Source organism: Armigeres subalbatus, chromosome 1, assembly GCF_024139115.2.
Source record: "Armigeres subalbatus isolate Guangzhou_Male chromosome 1, GZ_Asu_2, whole genome shotgun sequence".
Lineage (NCBI taxonomy): Eukaryota > Metazoa > Arthropoda > Insecta > Diptera > Culicidae > Armigeres > Armigeres subalbatus.
The window spans coordinates 269,357,525-269,378,229 of record NC_085139.1 but is presented as its reverse complement, the minus strand read 5'-3'; the positions used below and the strand labels follow the sequence as shown (position 1 = coordinate 269,378,229).

The 20,705-nt window shown below is 46.1% G+C and overlaps 3 protein-coding genes across 3 annotated transcripts; 1 reads left to right on the top strand and 2 right to left on the bottom strand.

Moving 5' to 3' along the window:
• Positions 1 to 7,151: 7,151 nt before the first annotated feature.
• LOC134207307 (uncharacterized) lies at positions 7,152 to 10,795 on the bottom strand. The gene is made up of 4 exons (XM_062683029.1): positions 9,267 to 10,795; positions 8,778 to 9,210; positions 8,275 to 8,708; positions 7,152 to 8,055 (listed from the first exon to the last, which is right to left on the bottom strand). The coding sequence occupies exons 1-4, from the start codon at positions 10,793 to 10,795 to the stop codon at positions 7,152 to 7,154; spliced, it is 3,300 nt and encodes a 1,099-aa protein (XP_062539013.1).
• A 113-nt stretch (positions 10,796 to 10,908) lies between these two features.
• On the bottom strand, positions 10,909 to 12,216 carry LOC134207306 (uncharacterized). The gene has a single exon (XM_062683028.1). The coding sequence runs from the start codon at positions 12,214 to 12,216 to the stop codon at positions 10,909 to 10,911; it is 1,308 nt and encodes a 435-aa protein (XP_062539012.1).
• Positions 12,217 to 16,021: 3,805 nt separating this feature from the next.
• Positions 16,022 to 17,781, top strand: LOC134213888 (uncharacterized). The gene is made up of 2 exons (XM_062693344.1): positions 16,022 to 16,240; positions 16,298 to 17,781. The coding sequence occupies exons 1-2, from the start codon at positions 16,026 to 16,028 to the stop codon at positions 17,511 to 17,513; spliced, it is 1,431 nt and encodes a 476-aa protein (XP_062549328.1). The 5' UTR covers positions 16,022 to 16,025; the 3' UTR covers positions 17,514 to 17,781.
• The last annotated feature ends 2,924 nt before the right edge of the window (positions 17,782 to 20,705 follow it).

Sequence of the window (20,705 nt, the reverse complement as noted above, 5' to 3'; positions counted from 1 at the left end):
CCGGACAACCTAATTCGGAGGATGTGCAAAGATTAAGTTGGCTGAATGCCGTTTTATCGGCTATCGCCCAAATCGTCTCGGAGCTACACAGAAGGTGGCGCGTGGACTCAAGGATGGCTAGTTCAGGCGCAAATAAGAGGTGGTCCAAGGGTTCGGAGTCGGCTTCATGGGTCATACCGGTGGTCATGCTCTGTGGTCGAACTCGATGGCCGCGCGAAGAACAACATGGTATCGTCGCTTTTGCGGCGTTGGTCAACTGGGCGGGTTCCGAGCCCGAGGACGGAAAGGGGTCCTCGTCAAGGCTGGGGCAGGCGTAGGCCTCGCGTCGGCAAGTCCCTCTGTGTGCTGGTGAATAGGTCCTATCGCAGAAAGATGAATTTGGGGTGCACGCGCCATCATCATGCTTGATACCAGTCGCGCAGAGGGAAGCAGTCGAAGTCGACCCTACCCACCTTCCGAGGACGTAGGGTGTGGTAAGGCCACCTCGAAAGCCGGCAACGCGCTGGCACGATACCATGGTGCTCTCCTGAAAAGCGACTAACGATGTTCGGTGCTGTAAGGACACGCAGCTAACCTCGAGGGCGCGTTGTGCACTGGGCTCCCTTTGAAGCAGTGGTTTCTGGTTGTACCGAAGGGACCCGACCAAGCCAGACAAAAATGGTTGTAACAACTTCAATGTTGACTAAATCTGGTAACATATCCGTAGCAGTAACTAAAGTCAAACGTATGTACTGTAAGGGGAATATGGGCTTGGCGGCGTTTGAGAGAGAGAGAGAGAGAGAGAGAGAGGGAGAGAGAGAGAGAGAGAGAGAGAGAGAGAGAGAGAGAGAGAACGAATGTGTCACGATGAAGATACGTGGAATACGGTAGGCAGAGTCGTGAGGCAAATAATGTCAGAGTTGCAACGTTGATGGAGAATGGACCAGTAAATAAGCGTCAGCTCGGATGAAAATCCGGCCTAGTGAGCAGTGTTCGACCTCGGGTTGGATACTGCACAGCTATGTAAACAAAGTTGAAATGCATCATCAGAGCCAGGGCTCCCCGCATTTGTTCCCTATCCAACGCTCTGTTCGCCAACACTCTAACTTTCACTCTAACTCTAACTCTAACTAACATGAGTAAAATTGTATTGCCATCTCTTTTCCTCCCGCGGAAATTTTACTCACATGGACACATCGACGCAAAAAATCAACGATTTTTTTGGGGGCCAGAGCCAGTGTTCCCCGCATTTGGAGCTTTGTAAAACAAATTTATCATGGGGTATAGCTTCCCGAATCAGATCTCTATCATGACAGTGTGAAAAAAGTCTCTCGAGGTATGCTACATATCATATATGTATACAGAGATGATAAGTGAGAGACTTCTCTAGGATTCAATCCCTGGTAGAGATCATTCATTTACATTTTGAGCAAAAATGGAGAACTTTGTTTTCGACTTTATTCTTTTATCATGGAATCGCTAGTTTTTAAAACGAAATCAATTGTAATGCTATTGTGATTTTTATATTAGTTATTACACCCAGGTACGACGCTCATAAAACTCATAGAACTATGAGTTCTATAAGCGTCTATACAAGACCTACGGAAAATGCCCAAAACACGATGTGAAATTCAAAATTTCTTTCGCCCCGTCGTTGGAACGGAGAGCCTGCATACAACTACCAATGACAACGGCCTGAGGCTAGTCAATTTTGTCGCAGCCAGAGGAATGGCTTGCACGCAAGAATATTTGGATGCACACCTGGAGACACCCAAAAGGTGGCACGTGTTCTCAAATTGATCTTGTTTTGATGGACGGTCGGCATTTTCAGATGTCATGGATGTGAGGACCTCCGGTGGCCCAAATATCGACTCAGACCACTATCTGGTGGTATGTAGACCACTATCTGTGGTATAGCAACTGTCGGGCGAGGATGATGCGAAGCAATTCGCTCATAAGTTGTACGAAAGGATCGAAGAACACCAAACTGGAGAAAATTTGGACGTATTGTTGCAACAAGTCCACGAGGCGGTCAATTCAACAGCCACAGATATACTTGGTACCACCGGTACCACCAGGGATGGGAACGGTTGACATTTCTTTTTATCATTCGTTCTGCCACGCAGTCAAAGAAAAACAAAACCACGGCAGCCGCAGCAGCAGCCACGACCAAGCAGACGACAGTCAGCAAATGATTTTGTTATTTTCTCTCCCCTCAATTAATGTTTCTGTACGCTCATTCTCCGACGTATGACCGTTTTTTGTGGTAAATGATTATTTTATTACTCCTTGCTCATTTTAGAGGCTAGAACTAATGAATTAGTACCAACGGCTAGCATTCTTTCTAGGCTTTGCGTCACAGGACTCGATTCTGTTCTGTTTGCGCTGTGCACGAACCGAAACAAGAAATCTCATGCAAATGCTGACCGCACCGACGGCTCGACTTTCGCGCGTCACGCATCAGCAGGCAGCAGCAAATAAACAGTTTGCCTCATCAGCAAAAAAAAAATGTCACAATGCGCGGTGCGTGAAATTTGACCGGATAAAATGTAAACATTCGCATAATCACAGTGTTTTACTGTACATTTCCCAACACTGGGTACCACACAAGGAAACCAACGGAATGGCTGGTGCCAAAAAGCGACAGATGAGAAAAACCAGGTCAAACGTCGCATGCTAGTGGCGGCTGCACGTCAGAATAGTAAACCATATAAAGAACTCAGGGGCGGCTGATAAAATTCCAAACATTGTTAAACATACAAACGAAGAAAATTGATTTACGAACCGGTCACATGATGGCGCATAAACGGTTCCAATATGTAGGCAATATTCTTACCTACTTGTACTAGTACGCTTATGGCCTCCACTTTAGCATCTCATGATGTTTTCTAAATGAGATTGAGTTGTCTGGTTACAGAAAAGTCCCACAACTGACAATAGGAAGAATTCGTGAGACTCCTGATGGACGTATTATGCTACCTGTACTGCCCAAAATTGCATATTTGTCCCATATGAATTGGAATCCCAGCAAAGATGGGACTGATATGCGATCATAGGCTATACTCCATGTCTGTATCCAAATTTAGCTCAATTATAAGATTAACATGTGTGGGACACGCTACAAGACAATAAAAAACGGCAACGAAAAGAAAGCGAAACCATTTGAATCCTTTGCTCCATCGTTCTTTACCATGAAAATGTGGTGAACGGAGCAACTTCAGAAATTCCCACAAGAGTAATCAACCGTACACGTGTTTCAAGCGTGAAAATGAGTTTGGGCCTTTTGCGGAGCTACCTACTTATTGTATTTCTTTTTTTAGCAGGATGGCTGGATGCTAAAAGTTTTCAACTGTTTCAAAGCTTTAATAACGTTCACTAAATTGTCGATACTTTTTTCATTCTCGTACGTGTTTTCTCACATTACATGCTGTGATAGAAACCGATTGAAATTAAAAGCGAACTTATTTAAAATCGTGAAACAAATTCAATCTTTTGAAACATCCTGCAAACTCGATAAAATTTTACCTGGTTGTTTAACGTTATACTCCACTAACAGGGAATAAACATTCCAAGTACCGGCTGAATGGTTGAAAATGCAGTTTTGATATTTTTATGAAAGCTAGCTCGAATCATTTAGCACATAGTCTCGCGCCTTCTGTTTACATAGTACACGTACAATTGTTGATATGTTGAAAGACTAAAATATGGAAGCATGACGTGGAACAAAAGCTCATTGGATCCGTTGCACTGTTTATAAAATAAATCAAAGTTGAAAAAGATAATAGATTCAACCTTTAAACAAGAAATTGAATCATGTAGTCATAACATAATCTGGGTTACTTTCAGTTCTTAATATGATGGTGAGATTGTGAGAATTCCGATCAGGAGAATAACATAGATTCATAGTTAGTTTCATACGATTACGAGTTCTACATAACAACCATAATTGATTTAATGCAGTTAAGAACATTGCAGTAAATATATGTATGTAAATATCTAAAAGAGTATCAAATCATGTTATAACTCTATCACCCTTCACTGCTCGAAAAGATGGTCACGGGAAATGTGTAAAAGTATCATTAGAACTTTTTCTTTCGAAACTTTTCAATCGTTCCTCGTTCCGCCATTGTTTTTCAACTTGATTCACCAGATTCGTTTTGTTTTGCTTTCTGGAAACTGTTCCTTCCCGCAGTACAAAGTTCGATACAAAAAGTGCACAAGGCGTCCGAGTCTGTTGGTGGACGTGCTGAATTCCCCGATGCAGTCATGAGCCAGTCAGTGTGCACCATACCGGATTCCACGGGTAAAAGTTTTCGCTGAGCGGCTTGGAATACAAGAGCGAGATGCGATGCTACCCCTACCAGCATTTGTGCAACGTTTTCAATGAGGAAAAGTTAAAGCAGGTGCACAACGACGGTTGACATGAGGATGAATTGGGCGAGCAAATTGAATTTCTAGTTGTTGAGAAAGGTGTGTAAGTACGTCTCGATGGCAAATAAGTATAGCTTGAAATGCAATTATTAAGACACGGTAAGCATTTGATTCCAAGGAACACGTGATTTGCTTTCTTCCTGTTCATTGGTATTCCTCAAAGATTTCCATAAAATTTCGAGGATGTTACCATTTTTTGAAATTAAATATCATTAGGCTAACATGATGATGCTTTTGTTGTTTGTTTCGAGTAATAAGTATACTCCCGGCCAAAAGCTTGGGTTCACCCTCGAAAAATATAGGCAAAAGTTTTTGGTCGTATTTTCGCCGTCTTACATCCGATTTCGGGTATTGTTAGCTCGATACAAAGAATATGAGATCTTCCATCCTAGGTATTTTAAACTAACAATTTTCATTTTTTATGTGCTGAAATATTACATTAAGATACTCACTGGCGTACAGGGGCCAGTGTTTTAATTCGCTTTCAGTTTATCGGGGAAGTTAATTCGGCCGAAAGCCATTTGGTCGAATGCCACTAAGCCGAACAAACCATTAGGCCGAAAGGGTCATTTGGCCGAAAGGGTAATTTGGCCGAAAGGGTCGTTTGGCCGAAAGGGTCATTAGACCGAAAGGGTCATTTGGCCGAATAGGTCATTCGACAAGTTAGACATTAGGAATGAGAAGAGAGACGTCTCACTTCTCACTCCTCATTTCTCACTTTTCAAATGACTTATTCGGCCAAATGTCTTACTCGGCAAATGTCGTATTCGGCAAAATGACCCTTTCGGCGAAATAACCATTTTAGTCAAACGACCCTTTTGGCCAAATGACCTCTTCGGCCAAACGACCCTTTCGGCCTAATGATCCTTCCGGACAAATGACTCTTTCGGCCTTTTGACCCTTTCAGTTAATGACCACTCTTTTGACCTAATAACCCTTTCGGCCTAATGACCCTTTCAGCCAAATGACTCTTCCGCCAAATGACATTTTCGGCCAAATGACCCTTTCGGCCGAATCGCCATTTCGGAGAAACGACCCTTTCGGCCAAACGACCCTTTCCGCCAAACGACCCATTCGGCCAAAGTACCCATTCGGCCTAATGGTCTGTTCGTCCAAATGGTATATTCCGCCAAAAAACTTTCGGCCTAGTGGCATTTTGCCAAATGGCTTTCAGCCGAAACTCGAATGGGTTTCGGCCAAATGACCCTTCCCCCAGTTTATCCTCTATCGGGCCTGGGATATCGCTTCTTCTTTATTTCGCAACGTCGAACTTCACAGACTTCAATCGCAGCAGGCTCACGGAACACTGGCCGAATTAGTGGACTCGGAATTATGTTTCGCTGGACGTCGAATAAAGATATTGTTCCCGTCAATTTTCTGAGCAGCTGACTGATTTTCAGCAACGCGAAACTGTAATTTTATTTCCTTTGTAAATGATAATAGTAATTTGATTATCTAACGTACTTACAAATAAACTGGTTTCCTTTCCTTCTACAATGCTTTCCAATCCCTTTTTTAGTATTGATGAAAGGTTCAACTACCCTACCTTTGGGTTGGTGGATTTTATCGACAAACTCAAATATAATTTGTCAATTAATGAATCATTATTCTAGCACTTTCCGGGTTCTACTTACGATCTGTACAGGAGGAACAGGAGATAGAATTTATTTGCCGTTTTGAGTTATTCTGCTCAGAAATCAGGAGTTTCACCGTATCTGCAGGTAAGTATTTACAAATTGTTGATTGATTATTAACTGTTTTATGTTTCTTTTCAGGTTTTACTCACTGGTATCTCAACCGTCCTACACTTTTTTCTGCTGCTCGTAATAAATAATTCAGAATTCAAACACACCAAATAACGATTTTTGCCTTTCAACAATTCGATAATAAATTTTCTCATTAGCTGCGATGGCGAAGTTTGTTTACTTTCTGTTCGCCTCTTTACTCCCTACACTGTCTACCACCACCATTATACTTTCTCTCTTCGCTAATCTTACACTACTACTACTAAGCGCGAACTGTCATGTTGCCCGTTATGCTGCAACCAGGGCTGTTAATGCGGCGTCGTAACACCCCAGCCCGTAACATCCGGTCTCTCCGGATTTACCGAATCTCCAAAGCCGCTAGATTCACCACACCTCGTCCTTGAACCTTGCCGTCCGCAGTTCTCACGTCCGCCATTCGAATCCGTCCGTCCGAACCCTTTATCACCGCCACCACAATGCCTCGTCGCCGGGACTTCCGGTTCTTCCCATCGACCACGAATACCAGGTCGCCTTCGTCGATTGGCTTCTGTTCGTCGAACCATTTCGACCGCTGGTTAATCGTCGGAAGATACTCCCGGCACCATCTCTCCCACATTTTGTCTGCCAGAAGCTGGGACCGCTTGTAAACGTTCCGCAGAGCTTCGGCAGAACCCGTGGAAAACCTCTCCACCTCCAAGTCAGCACCCGACACCGTTCCCCGTAGAAAATGGTTCGGCGTCAGTGCTTCTGCTTCGCCAGAGTCTTGCGGCAAGTAGGTCAACGGACGCGTGTTGATCATGTCCGCCGCTTCCGTCAGAGTTGTCGCCAAGATCTCATCGTTGAGCTTTCTCCCGTCATCAAGCGCCCGCATCGCCTCTTTCACCGACCGCACCATCCGCTCCCAGACACCTCCCATGTGTGGGGTACCCGGTGGAATAAAATGCCACGCGGTAGATGAACTGCCCACGATCTCTGCACAGTCCCGATTGATGACCATCAATTTACCATCTCGTTATTCGCTCCGCGAAAGCAAGTGGCGTTGTCAGAAAAGATCTGGCTTGGCTTGCCAAACTTGCTCCGGAAACGAGTGATGGCCATCCGACACGACTCGGTTGTGAGACTGTGCACAACCTCCAAGTGCACCGCACGTACAGCCAAACAGGTGAAAACAGCCACCCAACGTTTTTCCCTTCGCCGACCAACCGTGACTTCCACCGGACCCAGGTAATCTAACCCTACGGAGCTGAAAGGCCGAAGGTGAGAAGTGACCTGTTCAACTGGTAGTGGCGCCATTCTCGGTGTTCGTGGACGACACTTGTTGACCTTGCACCAGATGCACTTGCTCACCACTTGCTGTATCGCCGGACGCATTTTCGGGATCTGAAATCGCTGCCTCATCTCGTTGAATACAGTCTTCGAATTACCGTGTCCGAACTGCTCGTGGTAGTGCTGTATCAACTTCTGCGTTATCGCGTGAGAACGCGGCAGGATTATCGGGTGTCGTTTGTCGAAGGAACTTTCCGCACAATTTTCCAGCCTCCCATCCATGCGCAATACTCCTTCGTCGTCTAATGTCGGTGAGCTTTTCTGGATTTGGCTACTTTTCTTGATGGTTTCCATCCGCGCTCCCGGCCGTTGTTTCAAATTGTTGGTCAGCGTGCTCATCTCGTCCGGAAAGCTATCCCACTGAGCCTGCCGCCACAAGATTGTCTCCGCCTGCTGGAGCTCTTCGCGCCGAAGAGGCGCTTTGACGGATTCGTAGTTTGCCGCCATCGTTTTCATCAGCTGCTGCTGCTTTGCTGTAGCCTGTGCAGTAACTACCGGCTCCCCTCGTATCTTTCGCCGACAGTTGGCGATGAAGCGTACCACGGTCGCTGCCACTCGCAGTAGCTTCGCCCAGCTGGATATCGGTTCGACGTTGATCGTCCCGTGGAACAGGACGACACCTCGAGCTTCTTCGTTAGTCTCTTCGAAACCTACTTCGCGCGTTGGCCACAGTTCTTACAGCCGGTATAGGTACGAGGGTCCGCAAAACCAGTCTCCATCACTTTGTAACGGTAGACCTTGACCCCACTTTGTCAGCACGTCTGCGATGTTCAGCTTGATCGGAATCCATCACCAGTCCGCAACCTTCGTCAGCTCCTGAATCTCGCCGACTCGAAATGCAACGAATTGCTGGTAGCGATGGTACGAGTGCGTGCTCAGAATTGTTTGGCTCAAACGCGCCCCCAGAACGGCACCCATCAGCTCCAAACGGGGAATCGACTGCCGCTTTATCGGGGCCACTTTGGCCCGGGACATCATCAGGCTGCAGCGGACCTCACCTTCAATTACTGCTCGCAAATAGGCTACGCAGCCGTATGCGTGTTCGCTGGCATCGGTGAAGATGTGAACTTCCAGTGAGTCGACTTCGGCGGACTTGGCGCCTCCGAGATGACAGCGGGGAATCCGGATAGTTTCGACCTCGGGCAACAAATTTATCCATCGCTGCCACAACATCCAGGATTTTTCGTCGATTTCGTCATCCCATCCACAATTGGAATGCCAGAGATGCTAGATGATAATTTTGCCGTGGATGGTAAATGGTGACAGCAACCTAAGCGGATCAAAAAACCCCATCACACAGCTTGCGACAAGCCGTTTTGTCGGTCGCTTTCCCTCCAGCAGGTACGGCTGCAACTCTTCCTGATGCATTGTCGAGAATGAAAACTCATCAGCTTTAGGGTCCCAGATTACTCCCAAAACCCTTTCCTTCAGCGTTTGCTTGTCACGGCAGAAGTGTACCGGCACTGTCGGCTTTTCCTCCCCCAGATTCCGTAAAAACGTTGGCGAATTCGACACCCAGTTCCGGATCTCGAATCGTGCTTTCAGGTGGACCAATCTAACGTCCTTCGCCAGCTTAATGGCCGCTTCCACATTGTCGACGCTGTCGAAATAGTCGTCGACGTAATGACGGTGGATAATCGCCGCCGATGCCTCCGGGTATTGTGCAGCAAACTCCTCCGATTTTTCACGAACTGCGCCGAGCATGGGGAACTTGTCGACCCGAATGTCGCTACGTCCATGACGTAAACGCTGGGTTGTTTTTCCGGAGATTTCCGGAAGATAAACCGCTGCTTCTGCTTATCCTCGGGGCGTATCTGTAGTTGGTGGAACATCTCCTTCAAGTCGCCACCGAAAGCAATTCGCCATTCGCGGAAACCGGAGAGGACTTCGACCAGTGGAACGAGCATATCCGGTCCTGACAGCAACTTAGAGTTAAGACTAACACCTCTCACCGTCGCTGCCGCGTCCCAAACGAGACGGATCTTTCCTGGCTTCTTCGGGTTCTGAACGACGTTGAGAGGCAGATACCAGGTCTGATCGGAAGGGGTACCATGTGCGTACCCTTTCTGCTGGTACTCCTCTATTTGTCGGCAAACGTTCTCATGCAGCACTGGATTTTTGCCGAGTTTGTTCTCCAGCTGCTTCATTCTTCGCAGGGCCATTGGGAAGCTGTCCGGGAACCGTGGATCCTCATTCTTCCACAACAACCCAGTTTCGAAGCGATCTCCGACTCGTCTCGTTGTACGCTCCAATATTTCTCGAGCACGTCTCTCTTCGGCTGTTTCTTGCGGTATCGCCACCACCGATTCTTCCAACGCGTAGTGACTTTTGAGCAACTCGTGTAGGTCGTCGTTGGTGATATGCTGATGGTAACCAAGATAGTTGCCTACAGCAACCGTGGTGGATTGCCTTGGCCCATACACTGTCCAACCGAGTTTGGTTCGAACCGCGATCGGTTCCATTGAGGTGCCCACCTTCGCCTCCAAGGGAGCAAACGAGTGGATATTGTTCGCTCCAATGAGCAACTGTGGCTGTCCGTCGTACGACTCGATCGGCAACCCTCGCATATGCTTGTACTGTGCAACAAGTTCTTCGCTGTCCAATTTCTGATGTGGCAGCATCAACTTTCCAACTGTGTGGACGGTATGCAGCAACATCTTACCGCCGGCGCTGTTACTCGTGCCCGACGCCCTCAGATTCATCCTCCGCGTGTTCTCCACTCTCGAGACGTTACCGGTCCACCTAATGGTCAAACGCTCTTGTACTCCGACTGCGCCCAGGCGATCGGCGAGCTTTTTCTCCACCAGATCACCTTCGTCCAGGAACGCCAACACATTAGCAGACTTCCCACCGCAGTAAAGTTGTACCGGAATAATGCGGAACATGACCGTCCAGTTTGTCCGGATATGCGCACTCATCCCGACCACGTTTCCGACTGGGTGCATCAGCGGATTGTGGAACTCCCTGCATTCGCCGATGTTGCAGCGGATCTTGAACTTGCACTGGCCTCCGTGTTCGTTGAGACACACGTGACACAGCTTTTCGCGGTTTACCAGCTTCAGGCGCTCGGTGTACCGCAACTTCTTGAACTCCGCGCAGTGTCGCAGCCGATGGCTCGTTCCGCGACAGTAGTTGCACGGTCTCAGGAGTCTCTCGTTTGCGGTGACATTGGAACTGCTGGCTTCGCTGTGGAGATACAGACCTCCCCTTTCCTTAGACCTTCTTTTCCTGGCATGGGGAACTCCTTTTAGAGGATGCGATGGCTTGAACTCCACGTCTACGTTGGCTTCGCAGGCATCCGCTACGATATCCATCAGGAAATCCGTCAGCGTTCGCAGCGTCGTCTTTCCTCGAGTCCTCCGATAGTGTCACTCGCGCTTTTCCCGATCCGGCAGCTTAGCAACCAACGATTTAATTAGCAGCGGATTCACGAGGTGCTGCCGCAGATCGGCTGCCTCAAGATGGCCGCATAGCTGTTCCACAGTATTCCCAAAAGGGACAAAGCTCCGGAGGTTGTCCGGCTTAGGGGGTCCAACCTTTTGACCTTATCCAGCAAACTCTCGAGCAGTTGCTCCGGGCGTCCATAATGTCGACGCAACTTCTCTAGGACCCTCGGGATCGACTCCGGTAGTAGTAGCTGGCCCCACACTAACTCGAGTGCGTCACCTTCGAGCGCTTCCTGCAACCTCATCAGGTTTTCGTGGTTCATATAGCCACAGGCATCGTTGGACGCTTTGTTGGCCGCGTAGAACAATGGCCACTGCGCTGGTTTCCCCGAGAACTTTGGGAGCTTGTATGTCAGCCTCTTTCTCGCGGCCAGCTGCGCCTTTGTCGGTCCGGTCTGCTGTTGTCCTAGCCAAACTTGGCTTTCCTTCACCACCCGCTTCCTAATCTTCCGCGAATCACGCCATTTGGCTCCCTTCTCCAAAGATGACTCGGAGCTCCGGCTCGATGATTCCACTTCTTCTTCCCCATCGGCATCATCGTCCTCCTCTTCGGTGTCTTCGTCGTCTTCTGCCAGCATCTTGACGTTCTCCTGGGTCAGCTTCAACACGTTTTGTTTAATTTTGCTGGAACTTCCCGCTCGTAGATCGTCACCAACATATTTCGACGACGGCTTGGGCACCTTGGAAGTTGAAAGATCCGCCATCTCCTTGTCCATGTCCGCCATTTTCCTCTCGAATGTCTTCTGACTCGCTTTCATTCGATCCATTTGCTCCTTCTTCTTCTGAAGCATCTCGGCTTGCCAGGCCCTCTGCTCTTCTTCTTCGGCACGCATTTGCAACTCCATTTCTATCTTCTTTCGCTCTAGAGCACGCTGCATCTCCTTCTCCTTCTTCCGCAGCTGCATCTCCACCTCCAACTCCTCCATCTGCCGCTTCTGTCGCTCTTCCAGCGCACGCACCTTTGCTTCCACACTAGAGACGGCTAAATAGGCATTCTTGCTGGATTTGTCGGATTCATCGGCTTCTCTCTGGCTACGGGTCTGATGCTTCTTGGCGGTCTTCTTCTTCTGGGACTCCTTGGCCATCTCCTGACAGGCGTCGCTGGGGCAGAACCACTTTTTCGGCAAATTTCCCTCGACAATACCCACGCAACGAGAATGAAACCATCCCGAACAACCGTCACACCCTACCATTTCCTCATCATGCGTTGACGGGTCACATATTTCGCATGGCGTTTCCGTGAGATTTAGGACCGTTTTGTCCTTCACGGATTCGGAAACGGATTGCATGTTGCAGGCACTACAAACTCACTGAACACTATTTATTTCAGCTTATTTTTTAGTTTGTTCCCGACAGGTAAACCAATTTTCTGAGCAGCTGATTGATTTTCAGCAACGTTAAACTGTAATTTTATTTCCTTTGTAAATGATAATAGTAATTTGATTATCTAACGTACTTACAAATAAACTGGTTTCCTTTCCTTCTACAATGCTTTCCAATCCCTTTTTTAGTATTGATGAAAGGTTCAACTACCCTACCTTTGGGTTGGTGGATTTTATCGACAAACTGCTACTCAAATATAATTTGTCATTTAATGAATCATTATTCTTGCACTTTCCGGGTTCTACTTACGATCTGTACAGGAGGAACAGGAGATAGAATTTATTTGCCGTTTTGAGTTATTCTGCTCAGAAATCAGGAGTTTCACCGTATCTGCAGGTAAGTATTTACAAATTGTTGATTGATTATTAACTGTTTTATGTTTCTTTTCAGGTTTTACTCACTGGTATCTCAACCGTCCTACACTTTTTTCTGCTGCTCGTAATAAATAATTCAGAATTCAACCAAATAACGATTTTTGCCTTCCGATTCGATAATAAATTTTCTCATTAGCTGCGATGGCGAAGTTTGTTTACTTTCTGTTCGCCTCTTTACTCCCTACACTGTCTACCACCACCATTATACTTTCTCTTTTCGCTAATCTTACACTACTACTACTAAGCGCGAACTGTCATGTTGCCCGTTATGCTGCAACGCTGCAACAAGGGCTGTTAATGCGGCGTCGTAACAGATATGATGTGGTTTATTTATACTTGTTACAGTTTTTCTGTTCCTTATGGTAGCCAGTTGATGGTTGACCATCGGCTATTTTACGCTGTCGTGCATGCGACATAGGGGAAGAGGCCCCAAAACGCCCCCCCGATGCAAAACGCCTTTTGTGGTTTCCCTCATATTTACCGTCATTAATATGTCCGTAACAAAACTAGATCTAAAATTATGTAGGATAGGCGAAGAAAGTTTCAAAATAGTGCATGGGAAGGTCGGAAAAACCGAAAATTTCCACATTTTGAAGAAACATCTAACATTTTGGCGAGGCAAAACGCCCTAGTGGCAATAACCTACAAAGTACTTGCGTCTCCACGGACTATCCATACTAGACTGCTGATTCGCCGACGCGTGGTACTTTGTTCCCTAGGAGCCGCCAGCTGAAAGGCGTTTTGCCTCATGAGTTTTCCGGCAACAAAATATCACCACTTTTTTGAAATGTGAATATTATCAATATGATTGAGATTTTTGACAATTTTTGAATGGCATCAACTAGCTATCTTGCTTAACTGATGCATAATGTAAAAATACCCATGAATAGCGTTACAAATAAGACAATAGAGCAGTGTTTGCTTGGCTAGGGCATATTGCCCCCCTTCCCCTACTCTTCTATTCTCTTTTGCTTCAGACAATTTTTTCATGTCATTTGGAATGGTACAGGTTTGTTAAAACCACCTTGAAACAGGAATGCTTCAACTTAATAACTACTATGTATAAATGGTGTTACGGATGTTGTAGGATACCTGAACCGATTGTTGATGAAGGGTGTGCGGTTGGGGTGACTCGACGGGCTCGATTCGTTTCGAGCAAGCCTTCTCTTGGTGCTTGCTATTCCTAGGGCCAGACACAATGGGGTCGACTGGCGGCGAAAAAAAGTCCTCTTGGCGGTTACAATTGCCGGTGATATTAGGGTTCACAGCACAACACAATCACTTCACATAAAGACTACTTTATTTATCGCGACATTACACAAACTACATTTATTTTGACTTAACACTAACAATTCACACTTATAAATTAAGCTGGTCACGCAGGGCCGTTCCCGATCATATCTTGGATATTACTACTCGTCTTCTCTCTACCTACAACTACAAAATTATTCAAATCTCCAATCGTACGTTGGGTGGTGAATTTAAGTCCACGAAGCACTCTCCCGCTCAGCATCCATATGATCGTCGTTCTACCTTCGATCCATCCATCACCTGCATCAATGACGTCACTGAGTCCTCATCGAAAGCAAAAGTGATTTGATGTAGCCGACCGTCGAGATACCCGGAGAACAATGGCAAGCAGACAGTCTCTGCTGCGGTGCGGTTGAGCCAGAATAAGTTGGTTAGGGTGGTTCTTACAAACAGATGTACTTCATTGTTCAGCTGCCTGGAACGTTGCAGCTCATCGTTGAGGCTGGACGTTGCTGTTGCAGTCTACTGGTTAGTACAAAAGTTCAGGACCGGGCCTCAGGAAGATGAAGGATGTTGGAGTCGGATGTCGTAGATTACCGAACAAAGAAAAAGTACCAGGTAGATCTTACGAGAGAATGGTAAAATAATGGACCTGCAGTTACCTTTGCAGAAACAAAGGTGAGCATCGAGCAAGTTCTCCCACAATGGGTCGCTCTACCTGGTTTATGTAGCGTTATTCTCGGTGTCGGAAGCAGTTCAATGCGAGCTACGGCGCGCACCACTTCGTTGGCGTTCACTGTCTTGAGGGTCAGCACACGGACGATGCCATCCTTTCCCGGGTGAAGCTTGACATTTTTTCCCAGCAACCAGTTTGCTGGCGGAGAGTTGTTCTCCTGGATGATGACGAAGGCGCCGACCTCTATGATGACAGGCGGATTGCAACCCTTCTGGTTGCACGGGACTGCAGCTGTTGCAAATACTCTGGGTACCAGCGGGACCAGATCTGCTGCAGATGCCTCTGGGTGCGATCCCAGTCTAAATCTAAACCAAATCTAAACGGTGGTCGACGGTTGCTTTCAGTTGGATTCTGGAACCGCTTGGAGATTGCTTTCGACAAGGAAGTGTCCTGGGGTCAGGACGTCTAGGTCGGTTGTGTCCTCCGGTATCGGTGTCAGGGGCCATGAATTCAGACACATCTCGACTTGTGCCAACAAGGTCAAAAGACCCCCGTATGCAAGGTTGACATTAGCGACTACCTTCAGCAGATGATTTTTCGCCGATTTGACTCCGAAGTGTGGTGCTCGCGATGGAATGAACTTCCAGACAATATCGTTTCCGGAATACCAGTCAAAGATTTGGTTTCGATCGGCGGCTTCAGTCTTCAACATGCGTTAGACTCGGTTGAGTTCATGGGAAGCCCCTTTTTTAGGTAGTGGCGTTGTTCGAATGGAGTTCGACGATCCTTTCTCTGCGGGCGACTAAACGACGGAGTGCAGCTAGGAACGCTGGAGTCGATACATCGCTTACTAGCTCGATGTGGACTGTCTTGGTCGAGAAGCAGACGAATATGGCCACGTAGACTTTCGTAGGGCCACGGGTTCGTACTGCTGACATCACGTAAAATTTGTCGGCTGTGCTTTCCTGGACAAGAACCAGTGCTTTCCTGCCGCCAAAGAACCAAAACTTCTGGCGGAGAGTGTTGTTTTTTTTCTTTATTTAGAAATAAAGACAGAACTGTGAATTTTGAAATTACTTCAGTTCTTCACTTGTCATGATATTACCAACGCTAAGGGAGCAGCTCCTTAACCGTGTGGTAAGACGCGCTGCTACAAAGCAAGGCCATGCTGAGGGTGGCTGTGTTTTATTCCGAGTTTTGACTTTGTTACACCATTTTCAATTGATTTTCAAATGAAAACGCTGTTTGACTAAGCGCTTAGAGTAGCATCGTACGGCTTAAATTACACCGCTAACTCCAATATATTATTTAAAGATTGCATTATCAAATTCTTTGCAGATTGACTTGGAACCAAATAATATGTTTGATTGAACAAAACAATAAACCAAACCAAACATGACTATCAAAGTACACCATGACAACTTCATTTAAACTTAACTTCAAAATATCTTATCCAAAATCCAAAATGGACAGCAGCATCTTATCATCGATGACTGGAGAGCCTTTTTTAGAGCGTGATATTCTTGTAGCAAACAATCAACAGAACGAGCAGCGGCTCAGCATAGACAATGCACTTGTGAATGCCCGAAATCTCCTGAAGTCCCAAATCGGCGACAATGGCGACAATCTGTGAGCTTCACGTTCATTTTTATTTTGGTTTTACAACTGAAACCTCATTTCAACTAGATTCACCCTAATGATGCGCCTTATTTCACGCATCCTTGCTGAGAGACCGGACAACGCAGTGGACCTTTTCGAAGAGTACTGCCGATTGGTCAAACAGGGCCATTTCGTGCAGCCCGACCTCAAACTTCAAGACGTAAAGGGCATCGAACATGAGCGGAAGGTGCAGTTTGCTAGAATTGTGCAGCGTAAGATTCAATCCGTGGGACATCTTCACTCGGCTCCCATTTGGTCGCAGATCGGGTTTACTCTGCCGCCATCGATGGATTATTTCGTCGACCGACAGATGGAACTGATTAAGCAAGCCGACGGTGTCAAAACCGTTCTGTTCTGGGGAGTTATCCACACTTTGAGTGGAAGCTACTACGTCATCGAAGCCGAGCGCGACAACTTCGAAGCCGTACAACTGGAACTTCAGCTCAGCAGGGAGAAGACAGAAATTGCGCGGGACGTCATCGAGGGTCTTCTCCGGGCCACCGTATCCGATGACACAATCATATCGGACTGGTGCGGAGCCGACTCGATGGTAATGGACATGATTGATCAGATTCTGGAGTTTGCCATTCCACCGGACACGGATGAGCAGCTAGCGGCAGCAGTGTCGGGTCCCTTGTTGGAGCAAATTATTGACGATGCTATTGATGAGGCACAGGAGCCGGAGGTAGAGCTCAGCGTGATGGGCAGTTTGGATGTGGTATCGTGCAGTGCCACCTTAGCCACATCGGATTTGAGCTTGAATGAGCTCAAGTTTGCTTCCGCGAAGGCGCTGCTTGAAGTGAAGATGAACGTGTTTCGTTACCACGTGTGCCGTGATCCGATTGGAGGGGACTGGACTGAGCTGCCGAACGGGGTGACGTTGGAAAAAGTCATTGACTCCCGTCGCGTCAAACGGTACTTCAAAGGGATGCTGGATGCAACTTTGGTGGGTGGTGTTATGGAGCGTGACCACCTTCGAGCAACCCTGGCTCGGATTTCTATGGATCGATTTGATTGCCTTCGTTCGTCGGATGCTGCCGACCGGAGGCAGCGGCTGATTTCCGACCGGGACGTGGCCGTTTATTATAAGGCAACCGGCTTTGCGAACGGATGGCGTGAAATAAATGGCGAACAAATTCCGAAAAGCGCCGGTTGGCGCAAATCCGACACCTGGCCCGGCTCGTACGCTTACGGGAAGGAGCATTTTATTTACTCTGGATGGGGTGTGGAAGGCGGTTGGTGAGAAGGACAATGGCGAATGAATTTTTAATAAAGATGCTGACTCCTAATTGCGAGGACAAAATTAATCCCTAGAAATGAAGGAGGGAATTGCTTTTTTGTGTAATCGGTTTAATGCTTTTCGGTTGTTTGAGAATAAGTCTAACAATGATGGAGTCAACATCAATTGGTGCTCGATTCTTTGTAATGTTAAATTTGGAGGATATGCTGAGCACTTTTGAAGAAAATTAAAAATTGAACACGTGTTTCTTATTGCAAAACATTATACACAAAACGAAAAAAAAAATTAATTATAGCCAATGCAGTGCGATGGCATGCAACATCATTGCATGTCCGTCGCAGAATGCTCACAATGACGGTCATAATTTCCTTCTCATTTGTAGAGGGTAATTGATATCTGGGAGGTCATGCTCGTGCGGTCATCGCCTCTTGAGCAGAAGTAAAACAGCGGAAAACAAACGAGCCATCATGGGCAGCCAGCAAGCCAGCCCCTGTGGTAGCGAACGACGAAGGAAGGACTCTCGTTAGTAAACTGCCACCCAACGGCGACAACGCCGATAGTTCTGCAGCCACGTGGTGCCCTCTGTAAGGTTAGCGTTGCATCAGCGCAGATTCACATAGATGCCAGCGTGAAACTTTGCTTCAAGCGGTGACTAGACTGGAAATGTATTTGCCACTTTGGAAGTTTTATTGCCACTCTACTCTCGCTAGAGTGGAGAAACTTGTTGCAAGATTTATGAATTCATTTTTTTTTTGCAGAAATTCAGACTTAAAACTTGTATGGAACAACATACACAGTAAACAAAAGCAATCGTTCCATTTAGAAACTTCATTACTTTCAGGATTCAATGTCAACTGGTGGCCTTGAAAAAAAAACCCGACCTAGGCAAGCAGCCGACTCGTGTTTCCAAAGTGCGAAATGCTGAATATAATGTTATTTATCGGAACGCTTCTGCAGTTGGTACTAAAAACTGTAAATTATAGCATCCCATGCCGCAGTTCACTGAAAAAGTTCTAAAACAAATGGCATCGTCTTATCACTGCAGCGGTGTTCTTTAGATTGGACTGCGTAAAAGAGTGTGGTGGCATGAACAAATTGAATGCTTCAATTTTGTGTTGCTTGGCGGTACCTATTGCATGTCTAGTATATGTAACTTTTCATAATTTTTATTCTTCTGTTGTGACTCTCCTTTCAATTAAAAAGTTGTCCGTTCCAGTTTACGTTGGGGCAAACTAAATAAATATACTTCTGTTGCTTTTCCAAGCTGAAGCAAATATTCAAATGTTCACTCTTAAAAAGAAGTTTTAATCATATGCTTCATGATACAGCAATTAGTCATAGGAACGGAATGTCGCCTTTCTTATTGGTAAAATGTAGCTTCGTGACAAATTTTCACATGAATCGTTTGAATGTTCAAGGTGGTTTTAGTGGTTCCGGTTATTAAAGTAGGAAAACTGGTTCATAAAAAGCTCTGGAAGAGAAGGCAATAGGTGACTGTCTGTGTTCGAGGTGAGACGCTTTCAGAGAACTGTTCGGTTTAACCGCATGGCATGTAATTTGAAAGTGGACCTAACCAGAAAATTCTTCACAATGCTTCTCTCAACCAATCCCGCCTTCGCCTGGCACCGGTTGGTGCCACTTTCAACCGAATTCAAGAACCACACTTGACGTTAGCATCGCTTTTTGACTTCGCCAACGGTACCCTGCGAGTGTCCTACGAAAGGCTGAAACACATAAGGCTGAACTCAAAAGGATAAAGTATATCGAAAGGCTGAAATTGGTGAGATAAAGTGCAATTTGGCAAGTGCTTGAATAGTGAATAGAGACCAATGACTAAAGATTACAGACTAAAGGCTAAAGAGCAAAGACTAAATACTAAAGATCCCTCCTTAGCCTAGCGGTAAGATGCGCGGCTATAAAGCAAGACCAAGCTGAGGGTGGCTGGGTTCCGTTCCCGGTGCCGGTCTAGGCAATTTTCGGGTCGGAAATTGTCTCGACTTCCCTGGGCATAAAAGTATGATCATGTTAGCCTCATGATATACGAATTCAAAAATGGTAACTTGGCTTAGAAACCTCGTGGTTACTAACTGTGGAAGTGCTGAATGAACACTAAGCAGCGAGGCGGCAATGTCCCAGAGGGGATGTAATGCCAATAAGGAGAAAAAGATGAAGACTGAAGACTAAAGACTAAAGACCAAAGACTAAAGAGAAGACTAAAGACTAAATACTAAAGACTAAAAACCAAAGACTTAAGACTAAAGACTAAAGACTAAAGACTAAAGAGAAGACTAAAGACTAAATACTAAAGACTAAAAACCAAAGACTTAAGACTAAAGACTAAAAACTGAAGACTGAAGACTAAAGGCTAGATACTAAGCATATGCGGTATTTCGAAAAATTTCGTTTCAGAGTGTTCGAAACAAAATTCCGCGGAATTTCGCGGTATTTCAGCATGACGAAATCTGCTTTCTTGATTTCGTATCGTTTCGTAAAATTACAAAAATTTCGCTAAAAAAACTAGCTTTAAACGAAATTTAACGGAATTCCGCGGAATTTTGAAACAAATTTAAACTTAAACCATGCTGTCTCGAACGGCCATGTTTTATCAAAAAAATTGGCTGCGCCGCTGAACAAATTCATAAAGCTGTTTGCAAAATTTTATATTATACCAATTTTTCTATTAACGCTCACTACATAAAGCCATTCTGAGTCGACAAATACGTATTTAGTTTTCTTCTATGATACTTACTTACTTACTTACTTATGGATCCTGTACACCTCCGGTGGTGCAAAGGGCCGACTTGAAAGATCTCCATCCTAAGCGTTGCCCAGCTATCGCTTTAACTTGTTGCCAGGTTAGATTTCGGTCGACTTCTTTTATTTCTTTATTGAGGCTTCGCCGCCATGAGCCTCTGGGTCTGCCTCTGCTGCGATGTCCCGCTGGGTTCCAATCTAATGCTTGTTTACAGATTTCCTTTCCGCCCCTACGTAGAGTGTGGCCGACCCAGTCCCACTTCCGATCCCGAATTTCTGTTGCTATCGGCCTCTGTTGACAACGACGATAAAGCTCGTTTTTTGAGATCCAGTTGTGAGGCCACCAGGCCCGAATTATATACCGCTAGCGTATAACAGCACAGATTTCACGTTAGGGTTGAAATTCGTATTTTGGTGCGTTCACTTATCTGCCTGTTTTTC

Bases quoted from the DNA above. Each gene is read 5' to 3' on its own strand.
- LOC134207307 (XM_062683029.1), bottom strand. From the start codon at position 10,795: ATGGATATCGTAGCGGATGCCTGCGAAGCCAACGTAGACGTGGAGTTC. The intron at 9,211-9,266 runs GTTTATCTTCCG...TCATGGACGTAG, and splicing joins GAGGATAAGCAGAAGCAGCG to CGACATTCGGGTCGACAAGT. The intron at 8,056-8,274 runs GTGATGGATTCC...ACCGATATCCAG, and splicing joins CTGACGAAGGTTGCGGACTG to CTGGGCGAAGCTACTGCGAG.
- LOC134207306 (XM_062683028.1), bottom strand. From the start codon at position 12,216: ATGCAATCCGTTTCCGAATCCGTGAAGGACAAAACGGTCCTAAATCTC.
- LOC134213888 (XM_062693344.1), top strand. From the start codon at position 16,026: ATGACAACTTCATTTAAACTTAACTTCAAAATATCTTATCCAAAATCC. The intron at 16,241-16,297 runs GTGAGCTTCACG...CATTTCAACTAG, and splicing joins GGCGACAATGGCGACAATCT to ATTCACCCTAATGATGCGCC.